We start from the raw sequence: 22,469 nt of genomic DNA, 5'->3' as shown, positions 1-22,469 counted from the left end.
TGAATACAAATCGTTTAAATGATTTTTCTTAATCTTGAAGGTCATTTCGTACATGGCAAATTTTTCAACAATTCAATTAACTTTGGGCATATTTTAAAGGTACGCTTTCCGTGGTTTCTCACATTCAGGTACAGAAGAGATTCTTATTACTGGTCCCATTTATTTAGTGATTTCTCAGAATACCTCATCACCACATCTATTTATACATACCTTTTGTCAGTTCATTTTGCTTCAAGGATTTCATGCATTCGTTGCGTTCTTTAAAAGTTATACCAAAGACGTAAGCCAGAATTTTTCGTATGCACGAGTCTACTTCCGCGAACCAATTATCTGTAAAATTAAGAAGCTCCCCACTGGCTCTGACAATGTTAGTCTCATTACCTCACCAGATATCTTGACAAATTAGAAACGAACTTTGGATCACACCCTTTACCAAAAATTCAACAGTCTCATTCAAAACTAACTTACACGAAAAAAATCGTAGCATAAAGTCAATAAAATTTTTGCATTGTGAAAAAACTCAACATTTAAGATTTCAGCTAACTCTGCTCCCTGAATATTATAATCCAAAAACTCCATTATCAACGCTTTAGGTCAAAATGCTATTGAAGGCTCTATAAAAAAATATAAACCGTCCGACAAATTGCCATCGAAGACAGGCGGGACAATTTTATTCAGAGGGGGAAGAAAACTTATCATGGGTGCAAAAAAAAGACGTAAGCCAGAATTTTTTGTATGCACGAGTCTACTTCCGCGAACCAATCTCAGCGTACAGCTATAGTAAAAGAGATAGATGCATGGATGCTTTGAAGAATGGCGAATAACAGGAATAACAGCTTCGTTGGACTTAAACTGACTTTGTGTCAAGGTACTTTTTGAAACATCGTAATTGCGCCGTAAAAACTAAAAAAATTAAAACTTTATTTGAACTTGATAATTGATGAGCAACTAATGCAGTCTAATCTAAATGAAGTAATCTACACATTATCGATTTCTAACAAATCTAGATCTGAATCGTCATAAATGAAGTTAGCACTATAATTATCTCAACAAAGTTGAAAAGTCAACTAAACATTAACAAACTTTGTAGCTAACTAAATAACAGAGTTAACCTTAAACTAGTCTAGTTTGTCAGAACTTTTAGTCCGTATTCCTCATTATAGAAACTAGACACCAGATTAAACATGAGCTCTTTCCAGTTATCCATTGATATCCCCTCCACTAAATTCGAGTTGAGGATAACCTGCAATTTGGCTGCTATATGGGGATAGTCTTTAATCACGGTGTACTGTTTCAGTGACTTAAGCATCGATTGAGCGCTCTGATCTTTCTTTGAAGACTTATTCAAACTGGAATCCATGTTGGTGTCTTTGTTAGGATCTGCCAGAAGCGATTCAATTTGGAGTTGCAGGAAACACGAGATGCATTTACAGCAAATGCGGAACGCTTGGCTCAATTTAGAGGCTGCTCCCAACCCTATCATTCCACGCAATCCTCCCGTTTCACGATCTTCACTCAAATCGCCCAAATAGGTCATAAAAGTCCGGGCGAGCTCTATAAACTTCATTGCATTTGAAGCAAACATCAATTTCTCGAGTTTTTCAAAACACCGAGTGAATAAAAGAAACGCTTTAACTTCGTTTTCGGCAGTCAACGCTTTTGAGTCATTTAGCCACGTGAAAATGAGGTTCAAAAATTCTTCATCTGAAATATATTGAGATCGGAGATGAATTTCAAGGACAAAATAGAAACATTTCTTGGAGCAAGTAGCAAGGAACTCGGCTCGACCAGTGTAAGGCAATTCCATGCTGTTCGATACTGATTCCCAGGACCTCACAACACCAGTTGTTGGTTTGAAGTACGCTTCGCAGGCAGTTTCAAGGAAGTAAGCCAACGCCTCCTTGTTGGCCATATCTTGACAACATGCAACAATTACCAGAAGGAGGAAGTCGTGGTTGTCCAAATTGAATGCCCAATTACTAAAGCCTTCTAGGGTTTTGCTTGTTTGTTGATCAAACGGTACAGAATTGATAAGCTTGATAATCGGTTTCATAAGATGCAAAATTGCAGAAGCTGAACTTGACATTGGATCCAGGTTAGTGCCGATGTATGTGAACAATGACTCAATTACTTCGGATAAAGTTTCCACCGATGTAACTTTCTGGATTTTTGTTGAAACCAAGTCCATAAAAGTCATTTTGTGGTCGAATGAGCTATCGCGACTCACAGTTTCAAAATCATCAGTCGGTTTTACCGCAAACCCGCTTGCTTCCATCAGAAGACGGAAGCTTCCGAATGGATTTCTCAAAGACAAGGACTGTTTTTTGAAGTAGAACTTCAAAAACAGAGACAGCACTATAGTAAGGTATTCCGGCGAGAGTTTCGTCCAGTTTATGTTCCGGATCTTGTCCAGTTTGCCTACCACAAGGGCACCCGATTCCTCGGTAAACGCGTCGTCGGTTTCCAGCAGCACTGACAGAAGTAAGAATCGATGTAAAGCAGTACTTGCTACGTCTGTGTGCATTTTGACATGCAGATCGCAGTAACGTTTCCAATCAATACTCAGAAATATCTGCACCGCAAAATCTTTTGGGTTGATATTGGGTTGCTGTCTTATAGCGAGCAAAATGTCCACACTTTGAATATGGGGTAAGAAACTGGACCAGGGCAGATTTAGGAATGAATTGAAGTAGTGATTCATAATAGCATTGGATTTGTTCGAGGGCGTTAATACCTCGTTAAAGTACATCAGAAAATGATGCAAATAAGAAGGCAAAGAAAAATCGCCTTCGCTGTAAGAATCATCTTGTTTCAACGCTTCCAAAATTGACACAGTAAACGCGAGACATAATTGATCGAAACCTTTGTCGATACCTCCATCGGAGCCATTTCCACTCTCAACAGTCGGTTTCGGAAGCTGAAGTTTGTCATCATGAATTAATGGAGCAATAAAAGGCGAAAATAGCTGAACAAGTTGATTCCAAATTGTAAGTGACAAGTCACTTTTTGACACTTGCCCGTTTGAACATTGGAAGTGCCCGCATGATATAATGAGTTTGGATAGAAATATCAGAAATTTGCTTACGTGCTCTATGTCGGGTCCAAAAAGTTTAACGGGCGGGTTGTCCCAATTAGTAATTCTCGTTTGTTGGATAAAATTTGCAATGTTCGACACAAATTCACTAGAAGAGAACATGCTGATCAATTCCAAAGATTTGTGACAGTTATCAAAATGGTTCCCAGTTAGCTGCGGGCTCTCAATGGAGAGTGAGAAATTTTTTAGACCACAAAATTCCGTCAAATTCTCCCACAACTGTGGACTAGCTTTACCCGCTAGCGACAGTTTTAGCATGCTTAGGAAAAACGACGGAAACTCCAGAACAAAATTATCGTTGAGGAACAAGAAAGCGTGTCCACTCGCACTTGTGAATGTCCATTCAAGATCTTCCGTTACATCTTTGCCAATGAAATGAAGTAAATCGAAGACGCAGCCCAAAACTGTGGACCTAAGACCAGCATTGCTAGTTTTGGAAAGCCAACTTGCGAAGTCAAACTTAGTAAGCAGCAACTCCGAGTGTGCTTTGTCGAAATTGGCAATTATCCTAACCGACAATTTCTGATAAAACGCACAGAACTTCCCGTGCGCCAGTTCAGGGCAGAAATAAGAGTTCAAACTTTCGACCAAGAATGGTTTGGTAAGCAACAAATCCAGCAGCTGTGTTTGGCTATCACCAGATGTCGCAATGAATTTAGTTCCAAGCAGAGTAAAAAGAATTTCTGTCATTTTTCTGAATGGAGGATAAGACATTACATCCTCAGATAAGATGTTAGCTATTAGGAAAAACAGATCGATTCCGTTGTTTTCTACCACTCCCTTTGTTGACATATGTTGGTCAACAGTGGTATTGTTTTGTGACTCAGCTAGTTCGATCAGGCCGTGAACAATCTCTTCCATAATCTCGACAGCATTTACTGATTCCAAAGGACATTCAGGACTTGTCGAGACGGATTCCATGATTTTCTTCCAGATCCGGTCAAGTTCGAAACTCACAGCCAGGTTCTCCGACTTACAGTTGTAAGTTAAATCGAAAACTACAGGACCAGTACAGCGCTGCCTTTGAAGCAAACTTTCACAATTCACAACTTTCTGAAGTGTTGTAACTTTGTTCTCGTACTGTTGAGGAGTCAATTTTGAAAATTTATCAAAGTCGGAATTTAGTTCTTTCCATAACGCAACTTGCTTCTGGGCGTAGGCAGTTAGCTCGTTGAACGATTTCCCGAAATATTCTAACAGGCTTCGGTTTGATATTAACAGTTGAGAATCGACGGAACTCAATGGAATTTCGGACGGTTTGACCTCAGGCAGATCTCGATGATGATACACGAATTTACTTTTCGCACGTTCGACTCTGAACTTTGATGCCTCGACTGAAAAGTCAAAATTCTCAACAATGACCACCGGTTTTTTCAGATAGGAATACAGTTCGTCATGCCATATCTTCATGCAATTAATGACAACATCGTCGGTTTGGATTTCAGATGCAAACAGGTCAAGGGGCTTCGTTCCTCTTGTAATCACGTCAATTATACTTTGTGGTAGGTAATTGGCTGGTAGATTCTCAAACACAACAGTCGTCGTGTGCAGCCTGGGTTCATCAGCCCAGAGGTAAAACGCGTCTAAATGTTTGGAAATGCCTTCTTTGCCAGACTGGACTTTCAAATCATACGACGATGAACCAAGCATCACAGCGTCCATATCATTGGTCGGGTTCTCTTCATCGCCGTCATTTGGTTCAATTTCAGGCTTTCTTCTTACTTTGGCAGCTTCTTCGAATCTCAGTTTAAGCTTCTTGATGGTACCCATGTAGTAGTAACTGGCGAAAAAACGTTCACCGACGCTATTGGAGGAGTTGGGTGTCAAATCACGTGCAGATAAATCAGGTCTAAAAAAATATCTGGCGAAAAAGAGCTGAGCAATTAAAGGAAAGGCTGGATGGCTGCAGTCAATTAGCATCAAGACATCTACGATGAGATAGATACTCAGCGATGTCTCCGAAAAGGTACACGATGACCATTTGTCATCCAGTCGGAGGTCTTTCAAGAAGGCTCCTGGCGTATTTTGTACACTGTCCTGCATTTTCTCAATCAGCGGACTCCAAACACCATTTTGATCTTCAAAGTTGATTTGGGCAACCAGCGAAAAGTACGAAACAAAACCGAACTCGGCGTACGTTTTGAAACAATGCAATGTCGTGAAATATTTATGCGTTGCAAATATTCGGAAAGTCTTAGAGTGGTCATGTTTCTGCAATTCTTCCAAGTGTCTCAAAAACGTAATTCTGACACACTCGCTCAGAGATTTGGAGGTGAAGGAAAAGTAACAAAGCTGTTCTAGTATATAGAGGAGGTAGTAATTTGAGGCAAAGTTTGGGTAAGACAGAATGACTGATAGTAAAAACTCCATGAGGTATTTTGAGTGCAGTTTATTACTCGATTCCACAGACTGAAGTAAAGAAACGAGCATGGCGGAGAGAAGTAACGTGTTAGCTCCTGCTTGGACTACGATTCCCATTTTGTGCGAAATGGAGCTATCTCCTTGACAAATATTAGCCAAAATCTCGGCGAAACAGCCTTTCTGAAGAAATAGGACGTCCAGATTTGATAACTCAAATTTAAGCTTCGAGTCCAGAACGTGAACCACTGGCTTTATGAACCCTCCCATGGTCAATTGCTTGAGCATATTCAACCCTCCGTTTGACAAACTGAACACGTGCTTAGAGGAGTCGCTACTTAGCAAAGCTGCAAACATTATCAAGTAATGTCCGTTTTGTGTAATTTTAGTTTCACTTTTCAGTTCTTCGTCTTTCATTGCTAGAACGTTGCCTTTAACTTGCATTATTGTCACCATTTTCCAACACCACGCTGCGAAGTTTTGTACGGGGTTCGTAAATCCTGTCGGCGACGACTCAAAATCTTTTGCGCATTTGACCTCAAACGGAACATCGTGAACTTCTGACTTTATAACCACAGTCGAGTAAATATGAAGAATCGTGTTGAGCACTCGATTCTGTTGATCAGTCGGTATCGTCGGACTACCAGATTCATCGACTAGAAGCCAGTCTATGTATGACAAAATTTTGCGCGCGAGAATATTTAACGAATGCTGTATGTCATAGAACTCCAACCAATGCAATAACAACTCAATATCGGAGGCTGTCGGAACCCATTGATCCAAACTGACTTCCAGAAGGAAGCTCATGTTGATATCTGAGAGCATCTTTTCCCAATTTCTGTTGATTTTGTTCAGGTAAAAGGTCACCAACTCCAAGTGTGACGTCAGAAGACACGAGATGAGGTTGTGCCCAAACTTGAAGTAGTTCTCTTTATGCTGGGGACTTATGTATGATATGTAAAAGAGTGCGTTCATAACCACAATCATCAGTTCCTGATCTGAGAAACTTCCGTCGATGATCATATTTGACAAAGTCGACAGCAACGCAGCCCCAGACACAAAGAAACAGTTCTGTAGTTTGTAATCAAGACCTCCAAAGCTGTTCAGACCATCTAGAAAGAGATCTTTTGGATCAGTGTCGTACTGTGACAACTCCTCCACGTTGACGCAATCTTGAGGTCCGATTAGAATGTAAGTGAGCTTCCAGGCCGAGTTTGGTGAGAGAAAAGCAAAATTGAAGTTCTGAATGGCAGGATATACACTCTTGTCATTCATATTTCTCGCCAGCAAGGAGAATGATCTTAACAGCAGCGCTTCCACTTCTAATTTCAGTATCTTGTGTTCATCGGAATTATATTCGTCGTGTTCCGAAAATTTGACTAAATATGAATTGATGGAAAAATTAGTCAACGCGACACAGTAACTTGCGACTCGTTTGCGCAATAAAGCATAGCGGTCCAAATTGTACGTCTCAAAGCAATCACCAAAGGGTATAAGTAAATGGTTAAAATAAGCAATACTTTGCAGGAAGATAGTTTTGTTATTCATAACAGCCGACAGATTTGATAAGATCTTTTCAAACGGCAGACGTTCTATAAAACCCAGTATGTTCGATTCGTCAAAAAGATGCCAGTTAGCGTCTGGACACTCGGATTCCTCGCCACTGTCATCCAACAGAATCCAGTTACACTTCCCGTCATTGTCCGCATTCATTCCCACATCGGGCGTCTTTTCTAATTCTTTGAGGAACACAGATCTCTGCGGAACACCACTCATCATGATCTTGGAGATCAACAAGGTGTGATCAAGAGACACGACTGTCGGCTCCGATACTTGATTTGAAATTGAGGAAAACTGGGGCAAGTGAACTAACATGAATATCTCATCCACGTAAATGCTAGCCGGTAATCTGAGAGCATTATTTAGAATCATTATATGATCGAACAGGGTTGCACAGCGCAGAAACACAGCACTGCATTTGTGAATCCAGCGAATGATTTCAGATATAAATCTATCGTCCGGTCTTGGCTTTCTCAAAAACGTAAAAAGAACGTTTAATACTTGGTGCATTTCAGTAACAGCTTTTGAGTGATGAGGAGCAAACCTAAAGGTCGCTTTGTTGGAATTCAGGTCTGGTCTTTCAAACCCGACAAACGATACCAGAAATTTGTTGAGGTACTTCTCAATTTTGACCCAGGTCAACTGATTTTCAAATTTAGCTCTACTTAGTTTCACTGTCAAGGTCATTTTCATCGTTTCCCAGAGATCATTGAAGGCTTTGAAAGATGTCTCACTGAAATCTGCGTATTCATATTCGTGCTCTAAAGTGACATTTCTTCCGTCTCGGCATGTCTGCACATTTTTTAAAACTTTTGTTGAGAATATCCAGAAAGATTTTGTGAAAGTTTCCACTGTTGACTTGACATCTTGTAACTTCCCCCACGTTTTCACATACTCGTTTCGCGAGTTGTAATGCTCGAGCACTAACGTCCACAATTCCGATTGTTCTGCGTTGCCTTTCGAGACAATAAACTGATCAACAAGTTCAGTAAAAGCTTGCAACCCTAAAGGGTTAAATTGGGTATTCAGTTGCTCGATGGTCATCGGGTTCGGAAATCGCTCTCTGATAGTGTCACTTCTGGACACTTCCAACTCAGTCCACGAACCCAGAAGATTGTTGTTGTTGCTGGTTGCTTCATCAACAGCAGATTCTTCATCGAAGGGGTTATTTTGTTCAACTGATTGGTCCACGTGTTCACTCACGAGTGGTTCCGAATGTGAACATCGATCTTCGTGTTCGTCGTCATTCGCGAAAGGATTGAAAATATCTTCAGCATCTTTCTCTGTGAAAGGATTCACATTCAACTGCTCCAGGGATTCAGCTGGCGAGACAAGCGGGCTTCCTTTTCCTGAAATAAGTGTGTTCAAATTTGTTCAATACACCTCCAGTCATCGATAACAACGCGATAAAAACTGACAAAATCGCGCGCGACATCTCGATTTCTCAGATTGATTTTTTAAATTAAAAAATCTAACATGACGAGACAAAAACTAAAAAATATTTAGCGTACTGAAACAAAACCTTCAAATATGAGCACGAAAACATCTGTAAACCAAGAAATTTTGAGCAGAAGTTTATAGAGTGTCTGTTTAGGATTTCAATTTGAAAGTTCTACAGTACAAGGATACACTGTATAAATCAGACACGTAGATTTGCTAATCTGGAACGCCAAAACTATCTTCGCGCAATATTGTCTTCTGTGTTCATACTCGAGATCTCTTCAGAATTTTAGCAAACGCTAACAAAGAATTTCCAAAAATCAGTAATAAACTTTGTAGAACGAGAAGTTGCATTGCATTGACAGTCATCATGGAAAAATTGACAACTTTCTGGTGATTGTTACATCCACTCAGAGGCTCAATTAACATCAATTAATTCTTGCGGTTCAAAAACTGAAAACAATCTACAACTGCAACCCAATCCATCATAGTTAATACCGCCGGAAAAGAAAGAAACAATTCAGTTGCTGAACAAACATTCACAAACGTGGACAAAGTATGAGATCATGCAGGTCTTCTATTACAATCCTCTCAAATCTAAAATCAGATATTAATTGCATAATACTCTATTGCATAAATACATGGACTATTAATTGTTCCGAAAACTCGTGAGGGGGGAGGAACTATAAACTCGAATGGGTTTTTTCTTCAGTCAATTCTGACCGATCGGTATATTCATCATAGAGAGTTGTGAGTGGTGTCATTAGAAAGCCCGTCTAGCATAGCATATGGAATTAAAACAATTTTTTTCATTTTCGTTTTCTAGAGCGAGTTATCGAGGTTAAATTTTTGTGAATATTGAGACTGATTTGTGTCATTTTTATTCCCATTTTACAGAAGTTTTGCCTAAAATTTTGTCATTTTTGCTAATATATGTTAAAATTGTTAACGATCGTGTTGTTGATTTGATTTTCAAAGACAAAAAATTGCTGATTATTTTGATATAATTTTTTGGCAAAACTTTTTGCTAAATATTTCAAAATTCAGCCTTTTTCATCAAAAATTGCACGAAAAAGGCTTCTTTGGTCCACTTTGATTAAATTTTCCAAAAGTACACACCCAAAAACCACTAACACGATCTTTGCAAAGTCAAAAGGGGGCTAGTCCTAATTCCAATTCTATTGAGAGTGCTCTGGAATTAAAACTCTGCCCTTTTTTGCTAACTTTTCTCTATGATTATTAAAAACGCAGCATTTATTTTTGATTTTTTACTGGCAAATTATCTATATCTATAACATTCGAAGCAATTAAGTGTTCTTAATGGATGAAAATCAATGGAAAGGCTAGATTGGGACAGTTACGATCCAAAAAATCTTGGATTAAAATCAGTCGGTCTATTTTTTTTAAATGACCTTTTTTATGTTAACTACAGAACAGAACAATTCAAATCAAAACTCAATGGTGATAGGTCTAACTGGCTTTCTAAGCAGTTAAAAATAAATAGTTTCCTAATTGAAAGCTTGTGGTCGTTTTGCCATTAAAAATATTTGATTTTGAAATAAACAACGGCTTTTTGAACTTTTTCACTATTTTTTCTTTTAATTTGGTCAGCTTGTAGCTTATTGTCAGCAAAGAGAGAACGCTTCTTCTTTCCACTGAATTAAATTTAATCATTATTGCGGTTTTATACGTTAAGTTATGGTTTTCTGGCTTGGATAATACCGGATTTCACATTTTCGCTTTCAGGCATTCACCCTTTTTTGAACGCCCTTTCTCATTTTTTTTCAGATTATCACATTACTGGCGTTGAAAATAAGGCAAAATTGAACAAATCAAAATCTTTAAAAGTGCAGATTGTGATTTCAAACGGCTCCGACACCCCTTCCGAAGAATTTAATTGATTTTACTTTTTTTTAAATTTTGTCTTTAACTGCCGTTTTCACTAATGAATTTTCTTGGTGCATGACAGGTCTCATTGGCCCTTTTCATGAAGGAATAGATGAGCCTATTTTCCAAATTCAGTAGATAGCTGATGGATTTCATGACATTGTTTAAAAACTTTTTAACCTCGCATTATTGATATCTTTATTTGTTTCCTAGTGACGTTAACAACAGATTGCATGTCAGATAAGAAATTATTGGCGTCAAAAGAAGGCGCAAGTTTTCAAAATCTAAAGTTTTCAAAAATTATGTAATACCTTTACTGCCTTCGGCACGGGTTTTTGCAAAATCGAAATAAATTTTTATTTTTGCCTATATGTGACGTTCGTTTTGTAAACGTAAGACCACTTCTGAATCATTGGAGGTCTCAAGGGCTTCCTTTGGATGAATAAACGAACTTACTCAATTATTTCCTTTTGCAGCTAATGGTTTTAATGACTAGGAAAATAATTGTATTCGCAAAATACACAAAATTTCTTAATTTTACCCTTTTTCTACTTGTCAACTTTTTGCCAGGTCTCATTAATGAGATGTGACATACCACATTATTGTCTTTACGGCATTTTGGCCACAAAATGGTTTTACGGCTTCCACAGCGTTTTCTAGCAAGTTTCAATTGAAATTTTATTTGTTGTCTCTTTGTTGTTCGTTTTGCAACCGCATAAAAAATTTAAGAAAGACAGGTCTTAATGACCTCCTATATAGGCATCGGTGATATTAAAACATCTGGATGTTTTCAGTTGATATCTAATGGTTTTCATTACTTTGAAATTAATTGTTTTGAAAAAGGTAAGCGAATTTATTAACTTTGCTGATTTTTGTCTATTTGTAACCGAGCCCTATTATGGACTGGTCCCATATCTTTTCTAGTAAAGTACAAGTTACTTAGTTCATTTTCAGTTTTATCTGACGCTATCTTGTCTTTGTCATTAGGTTTTGTTTTGGAAAAAAAAGGGACAAAGTTTTGGATGTAAATAATGTTGTTTGATTTTGTAGTTCGTCTTGCTTGGCTTTCTTAATAACTGCAGATCTCATCAATCTAATGTGGCATTTTTTTACTCCACTGAAGTATTTGCGTTGGAGGCGATATTTTTGTTCATGCACCAATTTTTGAAAAATACTTGAACTTTTTTGGCGGCGGGGGTTCTGTCTGTTCCTCATTTGGTAGACAATTATGCCAAAAAAGTGGATGAGCGGGGTCGGAACTTAATGTGCAAAACGCACATTACCGAGCCTCCTTGTTTTCAATCTAGACTGTTAACCAGTCCGAGTAGCATTGTTGATTTTTACTGAGGATCATAGTGGATTACGATCGTTATTTATGAATAAATAATCGTTATCGTGACGAATTAACAAGATGGCGCCCAAATTCAATAAACTGCAGGGCTGCAGTAAACCTTTTCCTGCAGCACATGAAAATTTATTAAATAAAAACTACGGCATTTACAACACGCATTTGAGTTAATGACAGTGCAATCAACCGTTCTCTATCGCTTAGAACTTTGCCAAGAGGTGTTCCTCGCCAGAAGCTTGACTCCACAGACTTCAAAAACTAATTACTGGAAAAATGAAACGGAAATTTTTGATTTGCCTGGAGCATTGATCACTTACCAATTAAACCACCATGTTTTGCGAAAGGAAGCATGCCAAAAGGATAATTCTTGGACTTAATATTAATCAAAATCTCGCTATTCATCTACCAGAACCATTTAACAGTAACTTACTGTTTATCTACGAGAAAGGGTCGCTTCATCAGCGCTATAATTTGCATTGCATTAAGATGCAAAACTCATTGCAACAATTAGTCCAAGGGATAGGAAATTGAGGCGCACAAATGGGCCACTGGTAGTCAAGACTGGTAACACCCGCAACATCCAGAACAATAGTCCGACATCTTAACCACTCGGCTACAACCACGTTATTACTTGCCGCTAACAACCACTTTTATATTAGCAACAAACTTCATTTCAGAATGCGAGCTATTGAAATCACTCTAATTAAAGAAGTGAAGCTTGAAAATGTCACTAGAGAAGTCACAGAATGCTCTAGAACAAAAGCACAAAAATGGTCAGGCGAAAATTTTGCATAAAGAAAAGACCAACACGTTTACAATAATTACTTCAATCTTCGTTCCAGAGCAATTAAAAATCATAAACCGACTGAAAAACAATTACCCTGAAATAACTAAGTTAGCGGGGTCACGAAAGCATTAATTAATTATAATTAACAGTAGCACAATAGTCAGCGAAGAATAGCTTAACTTGTCTTCGTGTAATCACGGATTCAGAGCAAATTAAAACGTCCTTCTGACAGGACGCCCTCGCACGAGTTATCTACTAGCGATCGGCTTTTGCGGGACTCGGGCACGGTTGCAGCTTCTCATTGCCGCAAAGCTGGCAGCCGTTCGTATATAGTTCATAGCGCGTACGTAGCTCTCGTCCTTTCGAGGAGAGTTATTTCTTAATACGACGGGGCGGAGCCTCCTGTGCATGCAACGATCGGCGGTGAGAAACTGTGTTTGACTTCCACTACTCTCTACTCATATTTAAGTGTCTTGATTTTCTCAGGGTAATTGTATGGTCCATTAGTAGTATAACGTGAGCAAGAGTGGGGGGGGGGGGGTAAAAGGAAGTACCTATGTATTAAGATTAGGTATAGCCCATTTTCGCTCAAATTCCAAGGAAGTACCTCACAGCATGATACCCAAGCTGTTCACACGAGGGGGATTAGCAAGTTAATCCCTTAATATTAAATTAGGTCATTTACTCATTCCCAAATTGTACTTTAATAATGTAAATTTTCAAAGACGTACCTCACAGCATGACACCCAAGCTGTTCAGACTAAAGGGATTAGCGAGACAGTGTCTTAACAACAAATCAGTAAGGTCATTGACCCCCTACCATATTGCACTTTAATAATGTAAATTTTCAAAAGTGTACCTCACAGCATGACAACCAAGCTGTTCACACTAAAGGGATTAGCAAGACAGTGTCTTAACAACAAATCAGTAAGGTCATTGACCCCCTACCATTTTAGACTTTAATAAAATAAATTTCCAAAAACGTACCTCACAGCATGATACCCACGCTGTTCACACGAAGGGGATTAGCTATAAAATGTACAAATATTAAATTAGATATGATGACTCACAGTTATGTACGGCTTACGTGATTTTCAAAAATGTTCCGCACAGCATGATACCCAAGCTGTTCACACTAAAGGGATTAGCGAGACAGTGTCTTAACAACAAATCAGTAAGGTCATTAACCCCCTACCATATTGCACTTTAATAATGTAAATTTTCAAAAGTGTACCTCACAGCATGACAACCAAGCTGTTCACACTAAAGGGATTAGCAAGACAGTGTCTTAACAACAAATCAGTAAGGTCATTGACCCCCTACCATTTTAGACTTTAATAAAATAAATTTCCAAAAACGTACCTCACAGCATGATACCCACGCTGTTCACACGAAGGGGATTAGCTATAAAATGTACAAATATTAAATTAGATATGATGACTCACAGTTATGTACGGCTTACGTGATTTTCAAAAATGTTCCGCACAGCATGATACCCAAGCTGTTCACACTAAAGGGATTAGCAAGACAGTGTCTTAACAACAAATCAGTAAGGTCATTGACCCCCTACCATTTTAGACTTTAATAAAGTAAATTTCCAAAAACGTACCTCACAGCATGATACCCAAGCTCTTCACACTAAAGGGATTAGCAAGATAGTGTCTTAACAACAAACTAATAAGGCCATTTACCCACCCATTCTCATATTAACAAAAAAGTACAATTTTTTATTTTTGATTTTTACAGATTTTTGTACAATTTTAATCAATTTTATGTTTAAAATAGTGTTTCACTGTGTCGTTTTAAACTGAAGTTCCAATTTTCCGATTTCAGAAAAAGTTGTATTATTGTTTTGAAAATGTCTATTTCTTATTTTTTTTTAACCAATCACATAATCTGTCAGATCTGATTTTGGAATGTTGATGCTGAAAAACATTTACGATTCATTTTGTCTTTTGTCTTGGTTGAACATCAGTAGCCTAAAAAAAAATGCAAAATACTCCAATTCTTCCTTTACTTCCTTCAACATCTTTTCTTTCCACTTTTCATTCAGATTTAGATTACGCTCCTATCACGGAAGCATCAATATTTAAAACGGTAGTAACCGATAACAATTTGGAATTATCTTTTGAGGTGGATTGCACTAGAGTAACAATTAAAACTCAGACAACTAGCTTGACACTTCCGAAGGATTTGTGGAGAACTTTAGAGGCAGCTAGACATCATAACCTCCACCTAGCCGAAGAAAAAGTCAACAATTCATTGCTTTCTCTCCAAACTTATTTTCAAACCATTGAAAGAATTCGAAAAGAACAAGGGTTTCACCCGTTGAAAGACAGCAAAGGAATTATGTTCCCGTACTCTCGTGACATAAATCACTACGGTGTTTGGTGGGTAGAAGACATGTTCTCCAAGCATGCTGACTCATTTTCTAAAAAACCAGAAGCCTTCAATCTGCCCGATTTCAAAGACCTTATTCTTCCTCCGATCCAGGAAACTGACAATGAAGAGACTCAATCATCTCATCAAAATATTCCTTTCTCGAACTATAAGTGTTCTCCAATAGAATAGTGAGATAACTCGCTTTTGTTCGACGCTAAATTCACCCTCACGTGACTAAATATATAAAACTCATCTTTGGCATCACGTGATGTTACTAAAAATAGAAGTGACATAACTATTACGTCATGATGCACGCTCTATTTTCATTGGTTACGAATTATTTTATAACATCTCATTGGATACGAAGTTTATTTTTCGCTACTGTTCTCGTTCTTACTTAAATTTCATTGGTTCAAGATATCAACCCCTTTCTTGAAGACAATTTATTCATTTGTTTCTTTGCGATTTCAATATTCAGTTACCCTTGTAGACCCAAATTTTCTGCTTTAAAAACTTTACATACTTCACATTCTCATTTCACAGATGGATCAAAGCTCTGTCTCTCCTAACTCCAAAAAACCATTCTCCTTTCCCATCCGCAAACGAGATTACAAAGGAAAACCAGTTGTTCCCTCTCCACAGTTTGATTACCACAATGAGAGCATGTTTTCTCTATTTAAAGACAACAACGATAAAAAAGACAACACCGACTCAAAACCAAATGAGGAGCACGATGGAAGAAACAACTGTTGGTCCTTTCAAGAATACGGGAACCGGAAGTTTCAAATCAGCATCCCAGAGGAAACCGTCGGGCATCGACAACATTCTGAACAAATGTCTCAAAGCAGCGTCGGGGAGTGTATTGAAGAAACCAAAAGACGTCTTTTAGGATCACACCTTTTTCTAGATAAAATAACAAAAGTGGTGTAATAACTGGTCCTCGTTCAAGCTTGAAACTGGAAATGAGCATTTTTCTGGGTCTGGATAGTAATTTGTTGCGTTCTGCAAACTCTTTCATATGGTCCCCAATATCATCTCGTCCCACTTCACAATTCTTGAAAATTGGAGGAAAGTCTTCAAAGTAAGGATTCATTTCCTCTGGGACTTCAAGTCTACAATCGACGACACCAAACAGTTCTCCACGTTTAATTTTCTCAATGAGCGAGTGCTTGTTCATCGCTGGTTGGAAGGGATAATTTGACTTGAGAAAGTCTTTAACCCCATTTGTGTTTTCGCTCCTCCATTTCTTCCATTGACACTCCCAGATCTCTTCAACGTTCAACCCCAATCCCTTCAGGTACTCTCTTCTATCATTGTCACGTTCTCTCCGCTTCAATCCGCTTTCAATGTCCTCGAAGAGAAGCGGTTTTTCCTCTTGACACGGACAAAAATGAAAGAAGCATCCCATCGCTTCAAAAACCGTGTTGCAATGGTTACAAAACCCATCAACTAAATACGGACCGAGCTTCTTTTGTTTCTTGTGTGTGAACTGGGTTTGTATTTTACAATTGGGGTGAACCTGTTGGAAGTAGTCCATGACCTGCTGTTCAAAGTAGCTTCTCCAGTTCCTGTTCGGATGAAATTTTTCAGTCTCTTCATTGTACTCCCACTTTGTATAGGGCCCTGTTGGCATCTCTTTTGTCATGGAAAAAGGGTACAACTGACTGGCATCTATTCCGACGATGGACTTGCAAACGTTTTCTGACTCTCGAATTTTTGTTTCACCAACTTTCGCATACCTTGTAAAGATAATTGAGGGTCCCCCTGTTAGCCACTTTCGAATGTAATTATCATATTCTTTATCCTTCTCACAAAACGGAAAAAAAGCTGCATCTGTTGACGAATGAAGGAACCTGTTTGCCAAGTTGGGAAGAGTGTAGCCCAACTTCAACATGTCTACTTGTCTTGAGTGGTAAAAACTGATCATTTTCTTCATAGCCTCAAGTGTAGGTTCGACATCTTTGTTATTGTACCACATGAGGAAGTCACGAAACGTCTGCATACCTTTTCTTTCCCATATATTTTGGAGCTCCAAGTAATTTTCTTCGGCATTTTGTGGAACTTTCTTGAGTCTCAACTTCTTCGAAATTTCATCCTGCTCCATTCCACCGTTTTTCAATTCCACAAACTTATCGTAATCGACTGAAAGAACGTTGTGATTCTTCAACTTGCTCCAAAAGCTGTCAATTGGTGGCAGTTGGGATACATTCAACTTCTCAATACTGTCGAACCATTCATAGGGGAAAAAACCTTTCTCTTCACTCGCTCCATAGGCTTTTAGGAAATTATCCAAAGTTGTCGCTCCTCCCAGGAAGTTTAAAATGTCCAGAAATTGTAGACCAAGAAAATTCATGCCAATATATTTATTCCCCATTCGAATCACTTTAGGAATAACGTTTTTTTCTAATAAGAGGTGATGCAGAAGATACTCTTTTATTAGGTTTAAATCATACCGAGAGCTGTTGAATCCGAAAACAGGTATGGTACTGTAATAATTTTCAAAATCTTGTCTCAATTTTGATATCACCCTGAGCTCGCTTCTCAGTCTCCTAATTTCAAGATCTTCGTCTGCCTCCACCTCGGGTTCAGCTTCGTTCTCAAATAAGTCTTCCGCTCCGGTGGGTACCTGCTTGTCTTTCACTGGAACCAGTTGTCGAAGAGCCCAATATTTTTCTTCCAATACCAGTACGAAATCATCGAGTTTCTCCCTCATTAGAAGCGTGCTCTTTTCCGCTATACTACTCAAGCTGGATACAAAATCACGGATTAGTTGAAGCGGATCTTCGTTGCAAATAAAAATTGGTTCGGAGAGCAGATTCGAGGATATTGACACACTAATGGGGACATGTTTTCCAATCCATGAAGTCAAATCTGTGTTTTTGAGTGTACTGTCGGGGACTGTTATTGACTCAAAATCGAATACGATAAGATGAGAAAACAATCTCAGCTCTTGCGGAACATTAATATTTACATCTTCCAGACGTTCAAAAATAGTTTCAGATAACTGATAGGCTCCTGTTGGATATTTGTGTTGCGTGTTTTCTGAGCAGTTTTGCATGTGCCGCAATAAGTTGAAGGATCTGTCGAAAAATTGATCGCATACGTAGCATCGGAACTTTTTGAGGAACTTGTTGATGTCTGCTGTCCAACAAATGTGATTTTCATATCTCAGTAACGAAGTTGTCTTTGAACGTTTCATCGAGGAGCGACGAGTAAGCTCAGCAAACATTTCCGATTCTTCATAAAAAAAAATGGAGTAAATCTGAATATTTCTGTCAATTAGAACCTCAAGAACAGGAATATCGTCTTCATGTATTCCTTGAAACGTTTCGTCATTTCTCCTTGTTGCTGAGAGAAACATCTGCATCAATTCCATTGTTTTTTGTTGTAGCTCATTGCTACCATATAATTCATAGGCCAAGGAACGAAACATACACAAATTGTCTTGATAAGGTTTGTTTTCGCAGTCAGATACAAAACATTTAACTATTGGACTCCTCAGTAAGGTTGATGGAATTGATTGTTCTATGCATCCTAGCGGAACACCACTGAGGAGAAATACAAAGAAAGTGACATTTGTAACACAATAAAACTTCCACTTTGTGTCTGGACGTTGATTAATTAGATTTGGTAAAAATTCATCTTGTCTCAACATTGATTTAATATAATTGAGATCTGTGTCATCAGAGAGAACCATGGGATTTGAGAATACGGGGTTGTTATCTGCTGCGTAGTAGTAGCGAAATTCGTCAGGATTTTGCACACTCTGCAGCACGAATCCAAACGAAATATTGATTTTAGCTGAACTGGGTAACTCGTTGTAAACACAATCCAATTTGTCGATCACTGTTTCATGGTTGATCTCCATTATTTTGAAGTTGTGAACTTTCTTTCTGGACAATTCAAGAACCGAGTCTCTCAGAAAATGTTGAACCGTTTGAAGTTCACTATGAAGAGCGGGAGAGTCTCCATAGATAGATAAGTCAACTTCCTCGTAGGTGCTAGGTGTTGAACGCTGGTGACTGTTTCGTTTGTGATGTAGAAGTTGATAATAAGTAGAGAAGGATAAGGGACAGCTGCTACAAGAAAATTTTTTCTTGATAATCAGAGACGGTGCATGTACAGAAGCAATGTGTTTCTGCAATTTTGCTTCGTCCGGAAATGACTGTGAGCATTGTGAACATCTTTTTGCGTGAAGCTTCTGATGTCTGCTCATATTGGATTTCATTATAAGCTTCTTGCAGGAAGAACACTGTTCCTTTGGGTTAGAATTTCTGGGCATTTTCGCTGAAAATAAAAAATAAAATGTAAGATTGGAAGTGAGAAAGGAGGAGTAAAAAAAAATTGTTAAAATGAAAGTTGCGATGGAATAAAAATTTGTCAGAAGTTGGAATGATTATTGTACTCCACAGCACTGAATTCTGTAAATCAGAAAAATAAAACGTAAATGAAAAGTCCTTTATCAAATATGACGTAATTGCGACGACAAAATGACGTAACTATAACGACATAATGACGAAATTGTGACGACGAAAAGACGTAATTATAAAGACATAAAGACGTAATTGTGACGACATAATGACGTAATTGTGACGACATAATGGCGTAATTGTGACGAAAAAATGACGTAATTATGACGACAGAATTACGTAATTTTGACGACAAAATGACGTCATTTTGACGACACTATGACGTAATTGTGACGTGTTATGATGTTATTGTGATGTTATGATTAATTTTGACTATAAAATAGTGACTAATTGCCTAATCATGTGAGAATTTTATGATTTTCAATGGTTTTTTTTATTTCAATAATTGGGTATATATTCCTTCCTCAAAAACATGTTTTAATAAAAGTAAACTTACCAGTTTTTTTTTTTGGATTTAAAGCTGAAGTGAAGTGTTGTATTATCTACTATAGGGGGAAGTTCTGGCTGGCTAAAATGGTCCAGTTTAAATACAGGAGCAAAGGAAAATTTCTATTAATTAAATTTATTTGCTTACCCGCTTCAACACTGCAAGTGTTCAACTTGAAACTGGCAACAAGGAGAAAGAAACAAAGACTATCTGAAAAAAAAGATAAATTAAACTATAATTTTGATCAACTGATTTTTAGAAGTTGTTTGAAAAAATGAATGGGAGTAGTGGCTTGGGAATAGGAGTAGTGTCCTAATAAAAGCAAACTTACCAGTTTTATTTTGGACTTGGAAGCGATGTGATGTGATGCAATATCTACTATTTGGGGATATTTTGGCTGGCTAAAATGGTCCAGTTTAAATACAGGAACAAAGGAAAATTTCTATTAGTTGAAATTGTTTGCTTACCTGCTTCAACACTGCAAGTGTTCAACTTGAAACTCTTCTTGCTGCAAGGAGAAAGAAACAAAGACTATCTGAAAAAAATGATAAATTAAACGAGAATTTTGACCAACTGATTTTTAGAAGTTGATTGAAATAATGAATAGGAGTAGAGGCTAATATATGAGCAAGCCAATCTAATTTGTTATTGAGGGATTATCTTGCTAATCCCTTTCGTGTGAACAGCTTGGGTATCATGCTGTGCGGTACATTTTTGATAATCACGTCTAACGTACGTAACTGTAAATGAGTCATCCTACCTAAATTAATATTAAAACATTATCCTGCTAATCCCTTTCGTGTGAACAGCTTGGGTATAAAGCTGTGAGGTACGTATTTGGAAATTGACATTAGTAAAGTGTAATATGGTAGGGGGTCAATGACCTGACTGATTTGCTGTTAAGTCACTATCTTGCTAATCCCCTTCGTGTGAACCGCGTGGGTATCATGCTGTGAGGTACGTTTTTGGAAATTTACATTATTAAAGTGTAAAATGGTAAGGGGTCAATGACCTTACTGATTTGTTGTTAAGGCACTATCTTGCTAATCCCCTTCGTGTGAACAGCGTGGGTATCATGCTGTGAGGTACACTTTTGAAAATTTACATTAGTAAACTGTAATATGGTAGGGGGTCAATGACCTGACTGATTTGGTGTTAAGGCACTATCTTACTAATCCCCTTCGTGTGAACAGCGTGGGTATCATGCTGTGAGGTACGTTTTTTGGAAATCTAGTAAACCGTACGTAAGTGTAAATGAGTCACCCTATCTAATTTAATATCAAAACATTACCTAACTAATCCCCTTTGAGAGAACAGCTTGGGTGTCATGCTGTGAGGTACGTCTTTGAAAATTTACATTATTAAAGTGCAATATGGGAATGAGTAAATGACCTAATTTAATATTAAGGGATTAACTTGCTAATGCCCCTCGTGTGAACAGCTTGGGTGTCACGCTGTGAGGTACATCTTTGGAAATTTACATTAGTAAAGTGTAATATGGGAAAGGGTAAATGACCTTACTGATTCGTTTTTAAGGCACTGTCTTGCTAATCCGTTTAGTGTGAACAGCTTGGGTGTTATGCTGTGAGGTACGTCTTTGTAAACTTACATTAGTAAACTGTAATATGGTAGTGGGTCAATGTCCTTACTAATTTGTTAAGGCACTGTCTTGCTAATCCCCTTCTTGTGAACAGCTTGGTTATCATGCTGTGAGGTACACTTTTGAAAATCTAGTAAACCGTACGCAAGTGTAAATGAGTCACCCTATCTAATTTAATATTAAAACATTACCTAACTAATCCCCTTTGAGAGAACAGCTTGGGTGTCATGCTGTGAGGTACGTCTTTGAAAATTTACATTAATAAAGTGCAATATGCGAATGAGTAAATGACCTAATTTAATATTAAGGGATTAACTTGCTAATCCCCCTCGTGTGAACAGCTCGGGTATCATGCTGTGAGGTACTTCCTTGCAATTTGAGCGAAAATGGGCTATACCTAATCTTAATACATAGGTACTTCCTTTTACCCCCCCCCCCACTCTTGCTCACGATATACTACTTCCATTGAAAACTTTGGAGATTGAAAACTTTGGACTCGAAGAATGTCATTCCAAATCTGTTCTCCCACAAGCTTTTATATCCAGTCTGGCCTTTTCATCAGATGATGTCATTAGAGGTTAACTTAAAGAGAGAGGAGAGAGAGAAATTGGCTTGGAAATTTGTGAGAAGAGAGCTTGGAAATTTGCTTTTCATACATTGGCTTGTAAGAATCTCTTGATAGTTTTTTGAAGGGCGAAAAACGTTACCCAAGCAGTTTTTCATGGAAAATATTTGATGTCATATTGCAGTTACATAAAAGTTGAGGTTATAAGCCCTTCATTTTATAATACTTTATATTGTATCTATACATCATCTAATCCAGGAGCATTCAATTCTGCTTTAATTAGTAATGAAAAAACAATTACTCACTTTCATTTCTCGCTTGCCTTCTATGCACAGCAGCTGCCATTGTCAAGTGAATCTGTCAATATTATAACATTCAAATGATTGTTTGTATTCTTGTTTGTTTCAACTATCAACAAACAATTGGACTGCAACTAACTCCATCCCATGAATCTAGAAAGTTACCAATAAATTGAGCGAACTGTCGCCATAATTGCATTAACATTACAACATTATTTATGTTCTATTTTAGCACCCCTTGATTGCGTATGAAACCAGCTCGAGCGTTGAATGGCCAAGACAGTTCTGTTTA

General features: G+C 38.0%; 1 protein-coding gene across 1 annotated transcript; it reads right to left on the bottom strand.

The window, feature by feature from the left end:
- Window positions 1-904: 904 nt before the first annotated feature.
- Window positions 905-22,431, bottom strand: LOC142343304 (ectopic P granules protein 5 homolog). Its single transcript, XM_075395130.1, has 2 exons — window positions 22,184-22,431; window positions 905-8,361 (listed from the first exon to the last, which is right to left on the bottom strand). Exons 1-2 carry the CDS (start codon window positions 22,221-22,223, stop codon window positions 1,124-1,126), a joined length of 7,278 nt encoding a protein of 2,425 aa, XP_075251245.1. The 5' UTR covers window positions 22,224-22,431; the 3' UTR covers window positions 905-1,123.
- Window positions 22,432-22,469: the final 38 nt, after the last annotated feature.

This window comes from Convolutriloba macropyga, chromosome 7, assembly GCF_964194025.1.
Source record: "Convolutriloba macropyga chromosome 7, txConMacr16.3, whole genome shotgun sequence".
NCBI lineage: Eukaryota > Metazoa > Xenacoelomorpha > Acoela > Convolutidae > Convolutriloba > Convolutriloba macropyga.
The sequence above is the reverse complement of the archived record's forward strand: the minus strand, read 5'-3'. Positions and strand labels throughout refer to the sequence as shown.

Excerpts from the sequence above, each read along its gene's own strand:
- LOC142343304 (XM_075395130.1), bottom strand. The coding sequence starts at position 22,223 with ATGGCAGCTGCTGTGCATAGAAGGCAAGCGAGAAATGAAA. Across the intron at positions 8,362-22,183 it reads AAGGCAAGCGAGAAATGAAA|GAAAAGGAAGCCCGCTTGTC; the intron begins GTGAGTAATTGT and ends CACTTATTTCAG.